The sequence below is a fragment of the Spinacia oleracea genome, chromosome 4 (assembly GCF_020520425.1).
Source record: "Spinacia oleracea cultivar Varoflay chromosome 4, BTI_SOV_V1, whole genome shotgun sequence".
Taxonomy (NCBI): Eukaryota; Viridiplantae; Streptophyta; class Magnoliopsida; order Caryophyllales; family Amaranthaceae; genus Spinacia; species Spinacia oleracea.
Genome location: NC_079490.1, coordinates 182,028,158 through 182,051,416, shown reverse-complemented (window position 1 = coordinate 182,051,416; position 23,259 = coordinate 182,028,158). Strand labels below are relative to the sequence as shown.

General features: G+C 34.9%; 1 protein-coding gene across 1 annotated transcript; it reads right to left on the bottom strand.

Annotated features, from left to right (window-relative positions):
- Positions 1 to 1,145: 1,145 nt before the first annotated feature.
- On the bottom strand, positions 1,146 to 2,636 carry LOC110790162 (uncharacterized protein At4g22758). Its single transcript, XM_021994934.2, has 2 exons — positions 2,017 to 2,636; positions 1,146 to 1,642 (listed from the first exon to the last, which is right to left on the bottom strand). Exons 1-2 carry the CDS (start codon positions 2,411 to 2,413, stop codon positions 1,479 to 1,481), a joined length of 561 nt encoding a protein of 186 aa, XP_021850626.1. The 5' UTR covers positions 2,414 to 2,636; the 3' UTR covers positions 1,146 to 1,478.
- Positions 2,637 to 23,259: the final 20,623 nt, after the last annotated feature.

Sequence of the window (23,259 nt, the reverse complement as noted above, 5' to 3'; positions counted from 1 at the left end):
GCACGACAAAGCACGCTAAATTTAGTAACATTAGCCTTAGGCACGACGGGCCGGCCCGGCCCGGCACGAAAGCCCGTGGGCCTAGGCCCTTTTTTTTTAACTTTTCGGCATGGCACGGCACAACACGACGTGGGCCTGGCGTTGGCCCTACCCGGTTAGGCCCACGGACCGTGGGCTCAACCCGAAGCACGGCCCGACCCGCCCCACGACCATCTTTAGGACAACCCGCTCAACCTACATTTAAAAAAAAAAAAGAGGATCTTTTTAGCTTTTTACAAATTTTAAATATGAAAAACTTAAACTAACGTCTAGCAACCGCCAATGCTTAATTTTCTCTCTCAATATCTATCTTTTCTACCTCATCACAAAAATTATCCACGTAGATTTTATGTTCTTTACATCAACATATAAAGTAGCGGATCTATGGTCATTTCCTAAATAACAATGAAGGAATACGAGAAGATAAAAGTAAATAATAAGTCCCTTCTTTGCCTCTGAATGCCGCATCTTCTTAGACCCGGATGACCAATTTTACTCACCTGACTTTCCTTCATCCATTTTATTAAAAGTTATTATTGCCAAAATTTCCCCAACTATTTAAGTCCAAGCAAATACTCCAGTATAATGTTAGTTGAAAGATTTTATTTCTCATTTTTTCCTTCAACATTAAAAAATTATTTGAGGTTTTGAGCCCCCTCAAATATATATTGGAGTATTAGTTTTTTTTGCTATGAGATATGCTCAAAAAAATCATCCCTTTAGCTATAAATTTAAGTCAATTTACACTTAAACGGGAATAAAGACTTAAATTGATCAACCCCAAGGGCAACTTATTTAATTAGGTAGGGTTGGATAGAGAATCTCAACCCGTTAAGTAAATAGGAAAAACCTCAACCCGTTCATAAATGGATCGACCTAATTCTGACTAAATCCAACCCAATCGCCAACTATAGGTAAACCCACACATCGAGTATCATCCTCTTAAATCCTTGTTATCCGCCGCACAGGCGCACAGTTTACTAATGGATACCCGAGATTATCCTTTCCACTGCATTATTGGAATCACATCAATTACAACTTACAAGTACTACGAGTAGTATTTAAACAAGCAACTTGTCAAGAATGCCAACAAACAAATTGACAAATTGTCTAACAAGCAAATATCCGGATTCAGAGTATATTCAAAATGAGAATAAAATCCATACAATTGTAACTTTGTAAGATAACACTGATTTTGTATCTAACTATTTTTTTAATTATCATTTTTTGCTATAGGAATCTTTCCAACTGTACAATACTACTTCTGCTACCACAAATTTTTAAACTAAAAAATTCTAAATAAAATCTAAACATAATTTACTAGTCCAAATTCCTTAAACACAAGAATGGACCACCTTAAACAAGAATATGGCCAGAAATTATTATTTTTCATTACCAAATATCTCACTTTTTAAAATGTTTTTTGGGCAGGGTTTAATTTAGAATAAGAAACTCATGAACTTGAGCCAAGGAGAATCAACTTTTGTAGCCTGTTCAGCCTGCTTTGCACATGACGACGCCGTTTCAACCACCTCCTTCCTCTTTTTGCATAGGAAAAAGTTCCTTGACCCTAACTCTGCTATTTTCTCTCCTCTATCCAAACCTGCAATTAATCCAACATTCATCAATCAACTACTATATTAATCCATCAAAATTACCATCAACCAATCATTTGAACTGGTTTAATTTGAACCAATAACGCCGACAACTAAATTTGAATTGACTAGCTATACAATCATTTCAACTGCTGTAATATTAATAAAAAACAATAGATACTTTTTAATTAATGATGATTAATATTTCTCAATTCGTTACAACTTAATCCGGACAGACGTGTATATGATCATATCGTGATAACAAAATCAGTTTAATAATTCCAAAGATACGGCAGTAAAAATCGCATCAATAGTTAGAACGACAAATCCGTAAACACTAACGAATCTTAAACAGACAATAAAATAGGAGAGAGATAATTACTTTCAAGGCTAAACTGCGAATAATGGAGGTCGAAATCATCAACAATGGCGGAGGAAAGCACAGGACGGCGACCTTCTTTCACATACTGCTTAATCGCAGCAGAAACTAATTCTCTAACCGTTAATTCCGGACTAATAAGAACCTGAACAGCGCCAACACTACCTTGAATCATCACATTCAGTAGAACTTTTGTGAGCTTCTTCGGCTTAACCTCCTCTTTAGGCGGAGAATTGACGGCAGCGTTTCTCATCGCCGACGATAAATCCGGCACCGTTTTCGGTCGACGGAGTTTTTCCGCTGTCGGTGAAACAACCGTTCTTCCGTTGAAGGACATCGATCTTTCGGTTACTCTAGAGAATGATGAGAGTCCGTTTCGATTCGACTTAGGGGACGGCATATTTGGCGGCGTACGGGAGGTGGTTTTGGGTTAGCGTAGGCGGAGGTAGCGAAATAAACGGTGGCAAGGAAAGCTTAGAGCGGAAGAGAGAGAAGAGCTTCGGCTCTTAAATGAGTAGTGTGTTGCAGAAGCTCTCATAAGTTAACCAACTCAGAATTTGTATTATTTGATTTTAATTAATTGGAATTGAGAAAATTGAAGGAATGAAGAAGAATGGGGGAGGGAAGGAGAGCTATTTATACGAGGGGAGGAGAGAGTAAGTTTGAAAGTTGGGGGAGTGCAAGACGTAATTATGGTCCAATCATGGTACTCCTAAGGATGTGGACCATATGGTTAATTTTTTTATACGGAATTGTTAGTGTTGGAAAATGGGGACGTTGGGAAATATCAAGAACTAAAACGAGGGTTAAAGAATTAACTTGTGTGTTGTGATCGATCTTATGAGTGGTGGCCTGGTGGGTAATTTGGAGGAAGTACAAATACATATGAGATATGTATGGGGAAATACATATCAGAACATAAGACAAAATAGGAAAATGAACAAAAAATTAATTAAATGGTACTTTTCTAAACATAAATGATACTTTTTTTTACAAAATGGTACTTTTTTACATGAATAGTACTTCATTTTTTGTCTTTTAACTATTTGTCTTTTAGTTGATATGTGTGTTTCCACACATATCAGATATGCGAAAAAACGAACCCGGGTAATTTGGGCCCTTGGTGGGCTCATAAACCATGAATCAATTGTAAAAAATAAAGAATCGCCTATGGGTAGGGATGTCAAATATCGGATTTGGAATGGGTAAAGGTTCATCTGCATCAATCCGCTGTCACATTCCACAAATTCATTTATCACCCGTTTAATCCATCTCCCGATTTTATTGCTCAAGCAACCAAGGAACCATTTAATTTAACGGAAGACACAATTTCAAACTTGAAAACTACTACGCATAATTAGTTTTCACTCTGTTTATTTCCTAACAAAAAAAAGTCATAGAAAAAAAACGGGATTGGATGAGTGAAGATTGATGGGAAGATAAGAGAAAGAGGTCTATTCCTATCAAATGGAAAATATTATCAACCCTTGAGGCAATTCGTGGAAAATGGATCTGGTGCACACAGAGGACTGTACACCTGTACCTTTCACATCCCTCCGTTTTTGTAAGTTCTTTATACTTGTAGTTTTGTACAATTTTTAATGCTTATTTGAATCATCAATCTTTAACCGATTTTTCATGAAATACCCACGAGATTTTCCATTATTCACCAAACGCCCATCAAGTTTCAATAATTCATAAAATACCCCTATTTCAATACTTAATACCCCAACTACCCTAGTGACGTTATCAACCCCAATTTAACCCACTAACCTCTAATTAACCCACCCATTAACCCATTTCCCCCTTTTTCTTTCTCTCTCCCCCTTTCTTCTTCCTTGGCCTTTTCTCCATGGCTGCCCCTTCCGCCCACTCTCCTCCTCACATCAACCTTAACCTCTTCTTGGACGTAGTCGATGACGACGACACCGCCGCCTCCTCATCGGTGCTCGAAAAAGAGAGCAGAAAACCCTAAAGTCCGTACCGAACTATCCTCGAGAGCTATGTTGGGAAGACCACCACCACCACCACCATCAGCAGCAGTAGCAGCAGCAACAACTCTTATTCAAAATCTCAACGTAGATCTAGCTAGTTAGTTTATCGCCACCTCTTCGTTTCAGGCGCCGCCATCCGAGATAAAGTTTGATCTCACCATGTTGGCCACTCGCAATCTTAATTAATTTCACGGCAAGTCGAAACCTTTCACTTTCAATTCTTCTTTTTGGTTTGATTCAATTGAAATCAACTCAATTGTGGTTTATAATAATGAATTGGAAACCCTTTCACTTTCAATAGCTTCTTTTCTTTTAGTTCAATTCAATTCAATTAAATTGTGGTTTATAATAATGAATTGGGCGTTACATTTGTTATCCGCCATTGTTGGTTGTCTTAGCTCGAAAATTCCTTATATGGGTCAATCCCAATTTCTATCGAAAAGCCGGCCAGAAAAATATGATTTCAAACCACAAATTTCTTCAACAAGCCCAGTTCCACTGTCTAGGTTCAAAGTTTGGGGATTTTTGCAGCATTGTAAGCTTGACCTTTTCGATTTATTTTCCACATACTCATAATATTTTTGGATTTAATCTCTTTTGATTATTGTTTTCAATTTGTTGATAGATGTATTAGCGATGGGTTGATTATTGTTTTCAAATGTTGGCTAAGCTGCTTGACAATCTGGACGATGAATCTCAGATTTGGTATTTTCAAATTGTGAATTGAGGGCGTTGGAGGTTAATGGAAGTAGGAAGGGAAGAGAGAAAAGAAAATAAATGGGTGGGTTAGTGGGTTAATGGGTGGGTTGATTAAGGTTTAATTAAGGGGTTAATTATGGATTATTGAGTTAGTTAGATGTTAAGTGGTGTATTATAGGGTCGATGACGTCATTAAAAGTATTTGGTGTTTAAGTATTGAAATAGGGATAGTTGGAGTATTAAGTATTGAAATAGGGGTATTTTAATGAATTATTGAAACTTGATGGACGTTTGGTGAATTATGACAAAACTCGAGGGTATTTCATGAAAAATATGTATCTTTAAACACATATTATGAAAGATTATAAAAGCGTTGATGAAACTACACATCGAGACGAATATATCAAACAAAATCCAACGTAAAATATGATTTAACTTATATATTTACCGATAGAGTATAATATTGCACTTGAATTATAACCTATGAATATTCTAATAATGCATACTATTCACCTGATATTCACTTAAAATTTTAAACTTATCTTGTTTGAAATTATCTGAACTTATTTTAGTTTTAGATTATATTTGGATAACCAATATTTATTCTGAATTTATATCTTATTTGAACTTATCTGAATTATCTAAGTTTATTTTCTTGAAATAACTGAAAACAATATGGCCTAAGTGGAAAGAACTTTGAGAAATGGAGGAAGTTTATTTGTATATTAATTTGTAAAATATGTTTACATTTATTCACCGCATACATAAAGTTTTTAATAGTGCAAGTGTTAATTTTTGTAGATACCTTTGAAAAAGTAATGAGAATATATAATAAGGCTTTGTTCTGTTCTCCTTATTTTTACTTATTTCAGAAAAATAAGTTCAGATAATATAAATTCAGGAAAAATAAGTGAAAATTAAGTGAATAGAACGCACTCTAGACCTGATACGAATTGAATATATACATATATACATGTAGTCAGTGGCGGTGGCGGTGCCAGTACGGGTTCAGTGGGTTCAACTGAACCCGTACTGGCAAAAACATGGAAGAAGATCGCGAGTTTCTGAACATACCAAATTTAAGTTTATATAGAATTTAGCGCTCAAAATATACATAAGATAGAGGCTGGAACACTGGTTGGAGTGGGAACTGTTTTCCCCATATGGTTGCGGGTTCGACTCTTCGCAAGGGAAATTCTAAGATTTTTTATTTTTCTTTCTTTTCTTTCTTTTTTGGATTTTTCTTTCTTTTCTTTCTTAGTAGCTATAGTTTTGAACTTTTAATAAATAATTTTTTTATTACAAAATGTATTTGAAATTCTGAAAATTATCCAACGCCCTAGAAAAAATTGGATTTTGTTTTTATTCATTTTCTTCAAAAATAAATTCTTTAATTATTTATCTTATATACTATAGTACGTATGCAACCTGTTATTTGTATTCAAAAAAATCTACTAATGTACGCTCTGTACAAAAAATATGACTTATGTTCTAATTTCGAACCCTTAACAAAAAAAATCTGGCACCGCCACTGCATGTAGTGTATATTTAACCCTCCCTATAAAATACTCCCTCCGTCCCGGAATACTCGACCCGGTTTGACCGGCACGGAGTTTAAAGGACTTGAATTGACCTATTTAATTTAATAGGTAGTAGTTGATAGTGGGGTATTATTTTAATGTAGTTAGTGGTAGGTGGGTTAAGAGGTAGGGTTGGGGGAGAGTAGGGGTTGAATTTTTAATTACTTTTTGTATGGAGTAGGGGGTATGTGGGTTAATAGGGGTGGAGTGAGAAATAATATAATATTGTTAGAATATTTTCATTTTTAGAAACAGGTCAAGTGTTAAGGGACGACCCGATAAGAAAAACAGGTCAAGTATTCCGGGATGAAGGGAGTATAAATTTGATTGGGAGTGACTCACGTATAGACGTTCGTAGTTTTACTGATTAACCCGTGATAGACTGATAGACTTTGTTTAATAGGGTTCATAAATTCATTTCAATTTAGAAAATTGAACACTTGTTTGTATCGCCTAAAACTGCATTTTTTTTTATTATAAAAATAGTTAGCACAAACTATTGCTATAATATCCGTAGTTTCTCGTCTTGTATTCCAATAATTTCAACTCCAAAGTCCTTAAATCTCTCTTTCATACTTTCACAATCAATGGATGACAAGTGTTAACATTATTGTGACGGAGTAAGCTGACGTGTATGGACACCACCCAATTAGTCCTTACATCTACGCGGACGATAGACGTTACCTTTCCGGTGTTTCTGGTATCTTGTGCAATTTCACATACTCCCCCTGTCACTAGACCTGTCAAACGGGTCGGTCGGGTTGTAAAAAATTATTTTCGGGTTGAATCGGGTCGGTCACTTTCGGGTTCGGGTTTACAAATGCTTGTTCAAGACTCAGAATTTTCGAGTTCGGGTCGACCCAACGGGTTGAGAGATTTTAAAACACGCATTATATTTTCATTACTTTAGGTGATAAATATACAAAATATGGGCACAAATTAATAAAATTTCCTATAGAAGTTTATATTTAGCCAAATTCAACCATAAAATGAGGTATAATTCAAATTAAACTCATATTATACACAACAATAGTAAAAAGAACGTGTTTATTATGCTTAAATTTTCTCATAATCTCATTTATTACTATAAATAAAATGATTTTCAATCGGTCGGGTCCAAAACGGGTTCGGTCGGGTTTTGATCCATTGCTTTTCGGGTTGCTCGGGTTCGGATAAAATCGGGTTACGGGTTATAAAATCTTGTTCAGGACCCAGTATTTTCGGGTCGGTTTTCGGGTCGGGTCGGTTTTTGACAGGTCTACCTGTCACCTAAATATGGAGGGCGGCGTGCCCCATATCAAATACGAAGTATGAACGATAAAATAGGGATAAAACAAGCATTAAAACAAGTGTCATTTTTCAAAGAACATATGCCATTTTTCAAAAACAGATGCCATTTTGGAAAAATAGATGCCATTTTTCAAAAATCGATGCCATTTTTCGAAAACGGATGTCATTTTCATAAAAATAATTTTGTCCTTTAACGTTTGTCTTCAGCCTATTTTTTCGTTTAATGGGGTGATATCTGAGATGGATTTATACTTCTTCCCTAAATATGGCATCATTTGATTTAATGTTTTTCAATACATGACTTTGACTTATTATTTTTCAAATTACGAATAAATGAAAATTATAAAAAGTTAATATTTAAAAAGTATATATCGATACGAATCTAATAAGATCCTACATAATTAATTACATATTTTTTGCGTATATACTCCCTCCGTCCCTTAATACTCGACCTGTTTTGACTTTTTGCACTATTTACATAATTCACTTTGACCCTATTTTATTTATAGCATATGAAAACAAATGTTAGTATATAATATATTGTTGGCTTCATCTTAATATGTATTTTCAAAATATTAGTATTTTTATAAGTTTTTATAATATATAGTTAAAGAAATCGGTGGTCAAAGTTGTGCATTGGCAAGCGTGTCCGGTCAAAACAGGTCGAGTATTAAGGGACAGAGGGAGTATTACAAAAGATAGTTAAATAAAAAACATGGATAGTGTAAAAGTCAACATGGTGCGACATTTGTGGAACGGAAGAAATATATATTTTTGTTGATTTAAGCTAATTTTCTTAGTGGGTGGATGTATTTTGGAAAAACTCTAATGTGGGTGTAGAAATGTCGATGCATACACAAGGCCTTAACCACTCACTCATCTCAAAATAATAAATATATTTTGGCTGTTGTATGCATCGGGTAGTTGTATGAAAACAATTTTTTCTATAAGCATAAATTATAGAAGTAATTTGGTTTGAAAGAAGAACATATAAGATTATACAAGTCTACAAATCTTGAGGGTAGTTTTTAATGTTCCACTCCGTACTTCAAGAACGGGTGAGCGATTCGCGATAGCTCTCCCACATGTTGTTTGATCTTCACAAAGACAACTCACAAGCCTGTTCGCAGTCGTGTAAGATCCGACACAAACACCTTATTTTTTCCTATAGTGAATTGAATCGGATTAAAATACATTGCGTATTTGAGAATCGTAATAACAATATTAGTATCTATACTAATATATTAAAAGGCGTTGAGAAAAATGTCTATGTGGCACGTAGTACTCTTCCCTTTACGCCACATCATCCACTCACCAATGATATGTCATATCATGGACAACAAAAAATCAATACGTACAATGAGGTTCGAACTCTAGACCTCAAGTGTGGATGATAACTCTCATTATCATCTTAACCAACAACCATTTGTAGTTTATCTCTTCACATTAATTTATAAATGAATGTTAACATGAAGTTTGCAACAACTAAACTTTTATGTGAATTTTTATTTTTTATTGACTATTTTGGAAAAAAATTATAATTAAAGAATTAGGACAACCATGAATAAATATGATGTCATAAGTCTCATAAACATCAACTACAGAAATATCTTGCATGGCTGCATATATCTAATTTGGTGTTTGTTAATTTTGAATCACTTATTTTCATTAGAAAACAAATTATACAATTGTAAGGTGATGCAATTGAAAAATTATTTCTCATGATAAATGACTTAGTGTGTTTGTGTAATTGACGAGCTTGATGAATGCTTTCACTTAATGATATACATGTATCTTATCAAATATTTTGCTCAAAAAAATCTAAAATTTTAACTATTCAATGTAGCAATCGGGGCATCGCCCGAGCCACACACTAATTTTATTTAAAACGAGAATTATTGAGTAATACAAGAAGGGCGCCTCATGGTGAATGAAGTGACCTGAAAATGTTCAGCAAATATAAAATATGTGGATTTGAGGAGATGACAAATATGTTCAACAAATAACTTATATTTATATATATTAGGCAAAATATTGTTGAAGAAAGCCTTCCCAAATAACACATGTGAGTGTCCCACATTGAGAAGAGATGAGAGAGTTAATCCCTTAATAAGGCTAAGGGGCTACTCCCCTTATCGCCATATGGTTTTAAGGTGGAACCTCCTTTGGACTTGTTAAGTGGACACTCTCTCTCTCGATGACGGGTGCGGCCCAAACCCGTATTTAACAAATATCTTCACAAAAAAAAAAAGGAAAATTTGATAAAGGCAGTCCCAACTATGGACGTTTATCTTTAAAATGTCCCAACTACGGATTATTATTGGCCGGTCCCAACTAAGGGGGTTGTTGACTTTGCGTGGGTCTTTTTTCAAAATGACCGGTTTACTAAGTTGAAGACGATGACGTGTCCGGTCATTTAAAAAAATCACGTGCCACTTTAAAACAAATCCACCCATTTAATAAAAAGCCCACCCATTTAACTAAAATCCCACCCATTAAATAAAAAACCAACCACTTAAAATACCCACCCAATTATTTGGGTGTTTGATTTTGATTTTTTATTTTTTTTACCTCCTTCCTCCCTCAGCAACACCAACTGCAACAACCTCCCACCACCCTAGCTACCAAACCCAACCGTCGACCCCAAAATCTCACCGCCCACCACATGTCTGTTTACCAATCTCCCTTCTGTCTTTCACTTCTCGGTTTCTGTCCAACGCAAACCCGAACGGAGAAGCTGCACTGCACTCTCCACTCGCTCACACCATATCTGTCGGAGCTGCGAACTCGCCGCACTGCACTCCCCTCTCGCCGGAGATGCAAACAAGCCGCCCTACACTCCCCTCTATTTCGCGGCGGGGTTCGAAGGTTCCAACCCAGATCTCGCCGCCCACAACAATGGTCGTGCACAAGATCTCCTTGTTTTTAAATTTTTTTTATTAAATTAAAAAAATAATTATTTGCCGACGGTGGAGGCTGAATGGGCCGGCGGTGGAGGCTGAAGGGGAGAGTTTGCGCGCATCGTGAAGGTGAGAGGCGAGGAGGGAGGAGAGGAAAGTGGTGGCCGGTGGTGGATGCGGGGGTGGATTTGGTGGAGAGAGAAAAAAGTTAAGAATATTTATTTTGGGTAAAAAAAAATCCTTGACTTACACATCCGGTCACCGGTAAAAAGACCCACGCAATGTAAACACCCCCCTTAGTTGGACCAGTCAGTAATAATCCATACTTGAGACCTTTTAAAGATAAACGTCCATAGTTCAGACTGCCTTTATCAATTTGAAAATTAAGAACCATCGAAGATACCATAACTTGATATACGTAGACGTATTATTAAGAATTCGGAAACATGGGTTACGGTTGCCTTTTAGATGCCGCGAAATAGTGTAATATATGGAGATATAAACAACGTTATGTTTTTTAATTGCACTGCCATTAGTAAATAGTAATGCTTGCGTTGTCACAAAGCATTAGAGTTCATCTTCAGATATTTCGTTCATAAGATTTTAATTAATTTAGTGTTTGTTTTAGGACTCCCTTGACCTAGCTAGAACTTCAATCACTCAAATACATTCCACACAGAGTTCCTTTGTCTACAATTGTAATCACAAATATTTTAAATTTTCCTTATTAATAAAAACATGTTAAAGATCGATTCTAATATTACACACTTATGTCACACTTTAATAATATCAACCGAGGAAACAAATCCTTCTTATATTTTCCCTAATAAGAATATGTTAAAGACCTTAATAATGTCGACAGAGGAAATAAATCCTTATTGGTTAAAAAGGATGAAAAAAACAAAACAGAGTGTATAAACAATTATTACTAAGTACTATTTACTGAATTACTTTATAATGGAGTTGTCAAAGGACCAACTCAACCAAAAGCTTAAGCTGATGGTTGAAGCCCCAAGATTATAACTCTATCACGCCCCCTCACATTAAAGCCCTTTGGGCTTGAAGTGTGGATGCAACATAGGCCTCCTCATACCTAGCGCGAAATATTCCACTTTGAAAGGAGGGGTGGATGAGATTCGAACCCGTGACATTTGCGTCACGTTGGCTCTGATACCATGTCAAAGGACCAACTCAACCAAAAGCTTAAGCTGATGGTTGAAGCTCCAAGATTAGTTTTATACTCTATCAGGAGTAGAAATTAGTACTTAATTCCCCGTTGTATAATAATGTTTTAATTTCTACTTTTCATATTTGTCGATGTATTGAGACGAATCAAACAAGATTTACTTTTATCTCTAATTACACATTAGTAAAGTTTATAAAATTTTGATATATTTAAAATATTCACTGAGACAGATCAAACAAGATTCACATGAATATTTTTTTGTATATGTTAGACAAAATTTTTACAAGATTTTCTTCAATTATGAATAATGTCAAAATTATAAATTGGAACATCATTATGCAATGGAGTTGAAATTGGTGAGTTTATCCCAGAAGGGGAGTCTAAAGTCAGACTCGTATGAAATGTGATAAAAGATTACACCGAGTCTGGAGGTGGGTTTGAAATCCACGACTCTCTCAAGACTCCATTTTTTTTTCTCCCACCAAATTAAACCATATTTTTTACCATATTTTTTTTTTTTCATATTTACTGCACTTCCAACGGCTATATTTTTCAACATATATAATCAGTTGCACTTCATTTGGGTTTAACGGCTGTAATTTTCAATAGCTATAATTGGGTTTTGGATCCTCTAGAGTTCTAAAGTAACTCTACAAGGTAGAGTTTGAGCAATATCAACCATTGAATGAAAAATCAATGGTTCATATAATATCTTTCCAAATTCCCCCTCCCCTATTTTTTCTCATCACTATCCACCCCCCGATTTCCCCTTCCCACTAATATGAGCCATTGATTTTAAATTGTATGGTTTATATACAACTCTACCTTGCAGGATCCAGACTCCTAATTGACTTTCTATATTTCGATAGCTTGCTTAAAATAGATCTCTTGGAAAATATACTTCGTATACTTCATGGATCCAAACCAAAATTTTGATTTAAATTAATTCTCTTCTGGTTTCATTTGCCTTTAAATTCATGTTTTAGATCTTTTTATTTATTATGTTGTATAATTATTTCTAATTTGTACGCAATGTATGTCAATTCCAAATTAACATTTCTGTTTTATATATATATATATATATATATATATATATATATATATATATATATATATATATATATATATATATATATAGAGCACCGCGTAGGAAATCTAATGGGTTCGACCAATGAAAAATAATATTTCTAATTTATTTTGGAATTTAAAAAATCGAGTGGCATGTAGATAATTAATTGGGTGTCACGTAAATATTTTAATTAATTAATTACTAATATATACAACTCCATCCAATGTCAAACACTCAAATAATTAAAAAAAATTAATATAAAATAAAATTCATCCAAAATCAAACACTAATCTAAAATAAATTCAATTTAAAATTATACAATAATCCAATATTAGAGCTCCACGTAGGAAATCTAATAGTTTTAGACAATGAAAAATAAGATTTACAAATTATTTTGGAATTAAAAAAAGTCGAATGTTACGTAGATAAATAATTAGGTGCTACATAGATATTTTTTTATTAGTTAATTACTAATATTACGTATACAACTTCATCCAAAATCAAACATTCTAATAATTAAAAAATAAGTCTAAAATGAAATTCAATCCAAAATTAAAAAACTAATCTAATCTATAATATAAATATAGCAGTTGACAAGTATAAGAGTTTTATTTTAACTTAACAATTTAATAGAATCTGTGCATCCGCACAGGCTAAAATTTAGTAAAATATTATTTTAGGAGTTTAGGTGATTTTGAGGGTAATGTGTAAAAATAGGGATAGTCTTGCTCTAATAATTCAGCAAATAATTGAGCGCCACGTAGGATTACTATTGGTTTCGGCCAATGAAAACTAATTTAATTTTGATTAAAAAAATTCGACTGCCACGTAGATAATCAATTATGTGCCACATAGATAGTTTAATTATTTAATTACTAATATATACAATTCCATCCAAAATCAAACACTCTAATAATTAAAAAAAATAAATCAAAAATAAAAATTATCCAAAATCAAACACTAATCTAAAATAAAAATTCAATCCAAAATCAAACATTAATCCAATATTAGAGCGCCACGTAGGAAATCTAATGGTTTCGGCCAATGAAAAATAAGATTTCAAAATTATTTTTGAATTAAAAAGTCGAGTGCCACGTAGATAAATAATTAGGTGTCATGTAGATATTTTTATTAATACTAGGCATATACAATTCATCTAAAATCAAACACTCTAATAATTAAAAAATAAATCTATAATGAAATTCAATTTAAAATAAAAAATTAAGCTAATCTACTACGTAATATATTAAATATAGCAGTTGGTATATCTATGAATTTTATTTTAACTTAACAATTTAATAGAAACGTGCATCGCATGCACGGGCTAAAATCTAATAATAATAAAAAAGGAAGAAAAGCATTAGTGAAAAACTGATGTGACAGAGTGTGAATAATAAGTGTGAATCTAAGGGATAAACTTACCGTTATAACCTAATTAGAAGTTGAAGTTAGATAGGAAAAGGAGGTCCCAATTGTGTGACATGTTTTTTATGACGAGAAGCTACGTTGTTAATTTCCGCATGCTTTTCATGGTTGTCTTAAGAGGGAGGCAATAAGCCAATAAACCGAGTAGCCGACCATCTACCTCACGCAAATATGTCTATTCCAATTATTTTTAATTTTATAGTTTATATGAGAATATCAGGCCATCAAAGCATTTCATTGTCAATAAAAAAAATCCAATAATTTTAGAAGCTATGAGGCTAATTAATTTCTCAGTCCAAGCGGTTTTGTTTTCTTGTTGAGAAAAAGAAAAAATAATTCTTAATTAGTGACCATAATTGTTATTTTAAGGAAAATCTTTTGTTTTACTCAAATGGACGTACGGTTAAACCACTTAGATGAATATAAGTTGGTGGGGAACTAATACAACGTCGAGCCCATTGCAGGCATTGCTTGCTTTACGAATGAGAGTTACTCACACGTTGACTTGCGTAGCTCAACTGATTAATTTAAGATAGACACTGGTTCAGCTTAGAGACCTTCTTCTTAACTACTCCGTAGTATAGTAAAAGAAACAAATTGGACATATGATTATATTCATTATCAATTATCTTCGCATGGTGAGATGGTTTCCGCCCCCTCAAGGTGCCTTCAAATTCAATTTCGAATGGTCGTGCAAAGTTAACTCCGCAGCAACATGCATCATAATTAGAGGCAACACTGACACTCCTACCTGACAATTACGGAGTACTCTAGGAGACTAGGAACAACTCAAGTCTTTATGATGATACTACACAAAGGACTTCAAGAAACAGTTCGACTACACATCAACAACATTTATATCGAAGGTGCAAATCTTCTAGTGCAGTAAAAGGTATTTGAAACATTCCTTGAAAACTTCATACCATCGTCAATGACATCAAAAATCTTCTTCAACAATTCTCCACGTTAATATTCAACGCATTTATGGAGAGGACATCTAGTTACAGATTCGATGTATATTCTCCCATGTAATAGTCGACAATTTAATTCGATTGTTCAAAGTGACTACTTAGGGGTTCCCCTCAAGCGGATGACCTCCTAATGTATTTCTTCTTATCTATAAAGAAATATTATCTTCGCATAAACAAATAACTTTTAAAGTCTCAAAGAATAGAAAATTACATCAAATTTTATGTGTTACTCCCTCCGTCTCTTTTTGTTTTTTACGTTTTGTATTTTTCACGCGTTTTAACGAATAATTAATTTGCATTAAAATACCTCCATTTTTTTTATTTAAACGAGATAAATTACGTTTATTTATAATGTTTTCACTTTTATCAAAATTCTGATATTGGGAAATGAGAAAAAATTTAATGTCCCAATGGAAATGTGTGAGAGATTAAATGACCCAATGAATTTGATTGGTTAAAATAATAATTGGACACAAATTTTGATAGAATACTAGATTATTTATGTGATAATATAAAAGGAAATGTAAAAAACATTTTGAAATACCCAAAAAGGAAAATGTAAAAAACAAAAAGAGACGGAGGGAGTAGCTGTTTTGGACAAATTCTACTTAGAGTCGAACTTGTCTTTAGGAAGGTGCTAACAATCGATTCAGCAAGATAATACGAGATAATGAGAGCAATTCGTAAGAGAATAAAGAGTGGATATTATTAGCTAGTAAAACATATGTTTACAAGGGAGCCATTTAGGCCTTTTTATAGGCCTTGTACAAAGGTGTAACATACGTAATTAATGTACATAATTGGACATAATTAAGTCGGTTAATGCTGCGTCCCTTTACACATTTAATCACCCGTTTGTAACCGTTGCCGTCATACCCAACCGTTGAGGACAAGTTGTCCAGTCATAACTCATGCCTTGCTGGTTGCATGCCATGTATACTTCGTGGTGGCACACATGAGACACGTCACCAGGAGAGTATTTCCCCCTTAACATTAGCTTAGAGTCACTGGAATATGACCCAACTAGCCATTTAACATAATATCCAAAGTAAAAAAAAAAAACAAGACGATGAATTTAAACTGACTATTTTAATCAAGTCAAGTTTGAATAGGGACGGACCTACATGGTCCTTGAGGGGTCCAAAGGGACCCCTATTTTTCTGGGAAAAAAACTGCAAAGTTATACAGTATATAAGTAATTAATGCCTGTATAGAGTTAAACAAGTCTCTATAACTTAGTGGTCAGCAAAATTGCCAAACGTAAAGCTTAGCAGCGCAGACATCCCGAGTTCGAAGCCCGGCATCTACACCCTTCAAAAGCCCAAATTTTGTCTTTATATTTTGACATTTTCATCTTGTATATTTTTTTTTTTTGTATTTGCAAAGATGTTAGTACTATGCTTTATATTTTATAATTGTTCTATTTTATTAAAATTTTTAGGGGTTTAATTATATAATAACAGGCCCATAAAAAAAAAGATGCAATTTTTTTTAAAAATAAATATTCCGTAGTGTAGTTTTGTCATTGTTTTTGCTACTTGTCAAGTGTAATTGTAATGAATCAAATTTCTTTCACCGTATAAAAAGTCGTCGTATATGTACACTCGTAATATATTTTTTACAAACTTTTTTGTAAGGCGGTCTTACAAAAAGACCACATTGGTGTCATATAAGATAATCACTGAAACTAATTAGTTAAGTACTATAACGAGCTAATTAAGAGATGAAACAAATTAGTTAAGCAATATAATCAATTAGTTAACAAATAAAAGTGGTCTTTCCGGTAAGGCGGTCTTACACAAAAGTTGCCGTTTTTTTTCTTTTACATGAATTGTTGTAAACTATTGTTGTAATTTGGACTAATATATATTGATTTTTATTGTTGGTAAAATAGAAAGATTGCATAAGCAAACAAAAAAAAGAAAAATTCCTCTCCTAACATTAGCTTAGAGTCACTGGAATATCACTACAAGAATTTGTATCTTTAACGACAACCTAATTACGACGGGTCAAAAATCCCGTCGCAAAAGCCTTTTGCGACGGGGCAAACAACCAAACAATGACGGGAATAACCGTCACAAATGTCTTTTACGACGGGTTTACGATGGATTTACGACGGGATTTCTATTAACGACGACCCCCTTTTATGACGGGTTCGCGACAGGAAATCCCGTCGTTACTCAACGATTATTGGCCTTTCGCGACGGGATTTCCCGTCGTTAATAGTACAATTTCTTGTAGTGTATGACCCAACTAGCCATTTAACATAATATCCAAAGTTAAAAAAAAAAACAGGAGGATGAATTTAAACTGACCATTTTAATCAAGTCAAGTTTGAAGACAATGGTGATTCATCCAAGTTTTCTACTTGTATTGGCTTGGTCATTTGTACAATTGTACATTGAAAGTTGAAACAACGGTGATTCATTCACGTTTCTGCTTGTATTAGTTTGGTTATTTGTACAATTATACGTTGAAACAATGATGAAACATTCAAGTTTTCTACTTGCGTTTGTACAATTGTACGTAATATGGAGTAGTAGGGTGCATTCTATTCACCTAATTTTCACTTATTTTTTTTGAACTTGTCTTATATGAACTTATTAAAAAAAAACATTTGTTACAAATTGTAGGCCAACCCTTATTTTTCATGAATTAACTGAACTTATTTTTCCCGAAAAACATAAATATAAATATAAGGTGAATAGAACGGAGCAGAAGTTAGTCCTTACTCTTCAAACGAGTTCGATTAAAATTTTGATATGAGCTAGTAAAATTTATATAGTACAGTTAAAATAAATAATGTTAATAATCAAATAGAGTGGATTGAATTTTGACGGATCTACCTAGTACAACTCAAAAACTAGAGTATGTGCAATCAAATGAAAAGGAACAAAAACTGAAAACCGGCGCAGTGGATTAAATGAAATCAGGATCTACTCAAAATACTTGGTATGTGCAAATGTGCAATCAAAGACTTCACCAGTTATTGATGGGCTGAATGAAGACAATTCTCACTTGGATCCTTATTCATTTTGCAATCTATTAATTGCTACCCTCGCCTATAATAGTACAATTGCAAAATATGGCATCTATCAGTGCAGGTAAAGCTGAACACCTAATTGCTACTCATTCCGTCTCTTTTTATTTTTTACGTTTGATGTTTTTCACGCGATTTAACGACTATTTAATGTGCATTAAGATTCCTCTACTTTTTTTATTTAAACAAGAAAATTTACGTTTATTTATAATGTTTTCACTTTTATCAAAAATCTGACATTGGGGAAATGAGAAATATTTAATGTCAAATGGATTTAATTGGTTAAAATAATATTTGGACACAAATTTTGATAGAATATTAATGCATTATGTGACAATATAAAAAGGAAATGTAAAGAACAAAATGAAACACCAAAAATAGAATACGTAAAAAACAAAAAAGGGACGGAGGGAGTACAAAGTATAAGTGTTTGTTTAAAAGAACATGTGGTATGAAAAATAAAATTTCTAATTTATTTTTGAATTAAAAAATAAAGTGGCACGTAGATGATTCATTAGGTATCACCTAGATATTTTAATTAATTAATAATATATACAACTTTATCCGAAAATCAAACACTTTAATAATTAAAAAAAAATAATCTAAAGCCACGTACTTAATCGATTAGATCGTGGCACATAGATATTTTAATTAATTAATTACTAATATATACAACTTCATCCAAAACCAAACACTCCTATAATTAAAAAATAAATATAAAATAAAATTTAATCCAAAATCGAATACTAAACTAAAATAAAATTCAATCTAAAATCAAACACTAATCCAATATTAGAGCGCAACGTAGAAAATCTAATGATTTTGGCGAATGAAAAATAAGATTTCAAAATTATTTACGAAGTAAAAAAGTCGAGTGTGATCACGTAGAAAAATAATTAGGTGACACATAGATATTTTTATTAATTAAGTACTAATACTACATATATACGAACCCATCCAAAATCAACCGCTCTTAATTATAAAAATAAATCTAAAATGAAATTCAATAAAAAATCAAACACTAATCTAATCTAATATATAAAATATGGCGAGTGGTATATATAAGATTTACTCCGTATATTTTAACTTAACAATTTAATAGAATCCGTGCATCACACGGACTTAATTATAGTATTATCACAATATTGATCATGTTCTTTTATCTATATGCTTGTGTTCTTTAAGTATACTATGCTCACTGTGTACTCCATTGTACACCTTTGCATTTACTTAGATCAACCACTTGCATCCATCACGTACACATGTTCATGTATAGAATTCCTCAAATATCTCTTTTAGTTGTACTATTTGAACTTTTATTCTATTTACACACTTTCTTTAACAAAACGTTTGTGATTTATATACATAAAAAGCTTCACGAACGGAGAATTAAGATTATGAGAACGGGAGTTGCAAGTCTCAGTCTTAGCCTGGTTTCCAAGCGGCCTAGGTGCATGGACAAATGGGTAATGTTTTGTCACTAATATCAAGTGGTAGTTAATTGGATGGACCCATTATTTCATCAATCATTTAATGGTTGGCCGTCAATACCTTAACCTCTGCTACTCACTTAACTTTATTATTAGAGGAAATTAAAAACAAAACATTGTTTTTTTTTTGTTCTACTACGAGGAGTTCCCACCGCCTTCGGCGAGTGGACTAATCTCCCGCGGGAGTTTGTATGGTACCTCGATGGGCAGCATCCTTCCCAGTTGAGATTTTTTCCATTCCCAAGGCTCGAACCCGAGACCTTAGTTAAGGAGCAAGATGCCCTTAACCACTCATGCCAACCTCAATTGGTTAAAAACAAAACATTGTATGAAGTACTACTACTATACTCAAATCAATGCATTATGGCCGGCCATCTCCTGTTCTCCTAGAATATTCCTTCTACTCTTTCTTAAAATTTGTCGTCAACCAAATTCGGTATCTTTCTAAACATGATTACAACTTAACTCTTATCCTTTCTGGATCTTTCTGATCTATTAAGAGTTGGCTTCCAAGTAACCACATGCTAAATAGCCAAAAATAGGACATTCAAAATATAGTTAGAATTGAATAATCTTTGTATTTAAGGAAGTTATCATAGTTTTGATGCCTCCATCTTTTGCCGATCTGATTTCACTAAGTAAATGAAGTAGTAGGTGCCAGTAATGCATCAGTAAAAAGGGATAAAATGTTTGAATACCACTACTTTTATTTGACAAAATGGTTGTGTACCATTACCACTACCTTCTAAAGGTAAAATGTTAATTTTCACCTTTTGTAGGCCTCACGTTAACCACAACTTTAAAACGACTAGCCCTTTTATACAATGAGAATATTTAAAATTAAAACAATTCAATTCAAGATAACTTTATAGAATATTTAGAAAGAAATAGGAAGGACGAAGAGGGTCGGGTGGGCGTTAAGAAAGAAGTAAACAAAGGTTAAATGTCATTTCAACTTTCAAGGGGTAAAGGTGGAAAGAAAGGAGAAAAGCGAGACCCGCAATTCCACAACACAGACAAAAAACATAAGTATTTTGTAAAATAAACGTAGTTGTTTTTTAAAAAAAACTATAAAGATAGCAATTTATAAAAGTGGCAAACAAAAGGCAATGACTCACACATTTTCCTTTAAAGATTAGCTAAAAAAATCTTTATTTTGGGAAGTAATGTGCTGGTATGTTACTCCCACACTATTGGTGTCATGGTCCGAGTGTTTTGACACCGGATCCGTGCGGCGCCCTCTTGCCTATTGGCGGCAAGGAGGCAAGCCTTGTGCGGAATGAGTGTCTTGGGGCTCGTAGGGGCACGAGTAAGTGTCTGATTCTGAATGGGCACTCTTGCCTATTGGTGACAAGAGCGAGGGTCGAGGGTCGAACGGGGCGCTTGTGTGCGCACAGCAGGCACAAGCGGGACCGTCGACGAGAGTGTATCTGTTTTGAGGGAGACTTTGTTGGGTCTTAGAAAGCTTAAAGCATGCGACAACACAATATCTATAAAGGCTAGCAACAACACATGAATTAAGCAAAGACAACTTCTGATGAGAGGTATTGTTTCATACCCCTCATAGAGGTTTATTTTGAATTAGCCAAAACTTGCTAGTGCACAGTGGAATTACAGTAACATAATAATTCTCCCTAAAGCCTATAAAACTATTAGAAAGATCCTAGAAAGCAATAGAATGGAGAAATACAAGTAAAGGAAGGTTGGATTCTAACATCCTCCCCTACTTAAGCTGTCGACGCCCTCGTCGACTTACAAGAGTTACAAAAGATGAAAGAAAAAGCTCATATTCTAAACTCTGTAGTCTTCTCGGCGCCGTTGGTTGATGGCGGTTGCTGGAGTCTTCTTGAATCTTGTTGTGTCTTGATAGGCTGGTGAGTCTTGTGAATCCAAGTCTTCCTTGTTTTTGGTTTCTGGCCTGGAGCGGCTTGGCTTGAGCTTGTATCTTGTTTTTTGTTTCTGATACGAGGGGGTATCTGAGATGTCTCCTTTCTGAGTGGCTCCATCACTCGCATTGCCGAAAGGAATCGGCCCTTCTCTTTTTTCTTTGTGGGAGTACCTGTACTTCGAACTAGACAAGTTTGTCCACCTGCTACAAGCAAAGAATTCAAGTGAGGCATTACAACTTCTTTGCTAGTGCTGAGGAACTCCAATCCAAGTACAAGGTTGAAGTCGTCCATGTTGACGGCAGTGAAGTTCATTTTTCCTTCCCAGTATCCCAACTTTGCTTCCACTTGTTCTGCCACACCGAGAATCGGCTTGGCTTTAGAGTTGACGGATTTCATGCTACCGCCTCCTTTCTTGAGTACTAAACCCAATCTTCGGGCTTCTGCTTCGGTCACAAAGTTGTGAGAGGCGCCGGTGTCTACCATGGCTCGAGCATTCCTCCCCTTCACCACGAGGTCCACATATATCATGTTCGTGGATTCCTCTCTTGTCTTCGAGGCCTCTTTCCCCATTGCATACATCATGTAGACGGAACTCATTATGCGGGGTTCATCGTCCTCACTGCATGCTTCTTCTTCTGTCTCTTTTGGGGTTTCCTCCACGGACATGGCCGACAACTTTCTCTGTAGATTGTCGATCTCCCCTTTGTGCTTGCACTCCCACCATTTGTGTGGACCTCGACATATCAAATAGTTAAGTCTACTAATGTTTCCCGAGGGCGTGGTGAACTTGGATTCCTTTGTTGATACGGAAGGTGATGACCAGGATTTCTGTGAATCTCCTCCCCCATTTCCTTTCTTGAATCCTCCGACTGAGCTGGACGACACCCTTGAGTCACTTCTCGCACTCTTGGGTGAGCTTGGGGTTGGTCCCTCCAAGCTTGTAGGCGTCCCCCTTGTTCCTTCTTCCGAGCGATGTCCCCTCCCTGCGGAGTAGTCCATTAATCGCTCTGCAGCAGTCATAGCGGCCGAAAGAGTGTCAACTTTTACCCTCAATACTTCACGCTTCGCCCATTCTTGTAGCCCGTGAACAAAGTTAAACAACCGATCCTTCTCATTTATGTCTCGGATGTCCAACATGCAGGCCGAGTATTCCTTCACATAGTCGCGTATGGAGCCCTTGTGGCGAATCTCCTGTAGCTTCATCCTTGCAACAAACTCGATGTTCTCGGGATAGAATTGATCTTTGAGTTCCTTCTTGAACTCTTCCCAAGTGTCTATCTTTATTTTTCCCTCTGCGATATCGGCGTGCTTGGTGCGCCACCACAGCTTCGCATCATCCGACAAATGCATGGATGCGGTATCCACCTTAAGATTGTCACTCAGTTGACAAATTCTGAAATACTGCTCCATGTCGAAGAGAAAGTTATCAACTTCCTTCGAGTCTCTAGCCCCACTGTAGTCTCGAGGTTTTGGAGGTTTGATCTTCATCGCACCACCCCCACTCGAGTCAGTCCTTGCAACGCGCATCAGTGTCGCGCATTTGTCTTGGGCATCTTTAGCTTGCTTCTGGACAAAGTTGAGTTGTTTCTGAAGCGCTTTTTTCTCTTGCATGAGCTCATCGACCGCACCCTCGAGTCTTTCTATCTCTTTGGCTTGGCCAATCACAATTTCCTCGAGTCGGGTCCAGCTCTCTGACTTGCCTTCTAGCCAGGC

Coding starts and splice junctions, on each gene's coding strand:
- LOC110790162 (XM_021994934.2), bottom strand. CDS start 2,413: ATGCCGTCCCCTAAGTCGAATCGAAACGGACTCTCATCATTCTCTAGA. Junction 1,643..2,016: donor TTCGCAGTTTAGCCTTGAAA/GTAATTATCTCT, acceptor GATTAATTGCAG/GTTTGGATAGAGGAGAGAAA.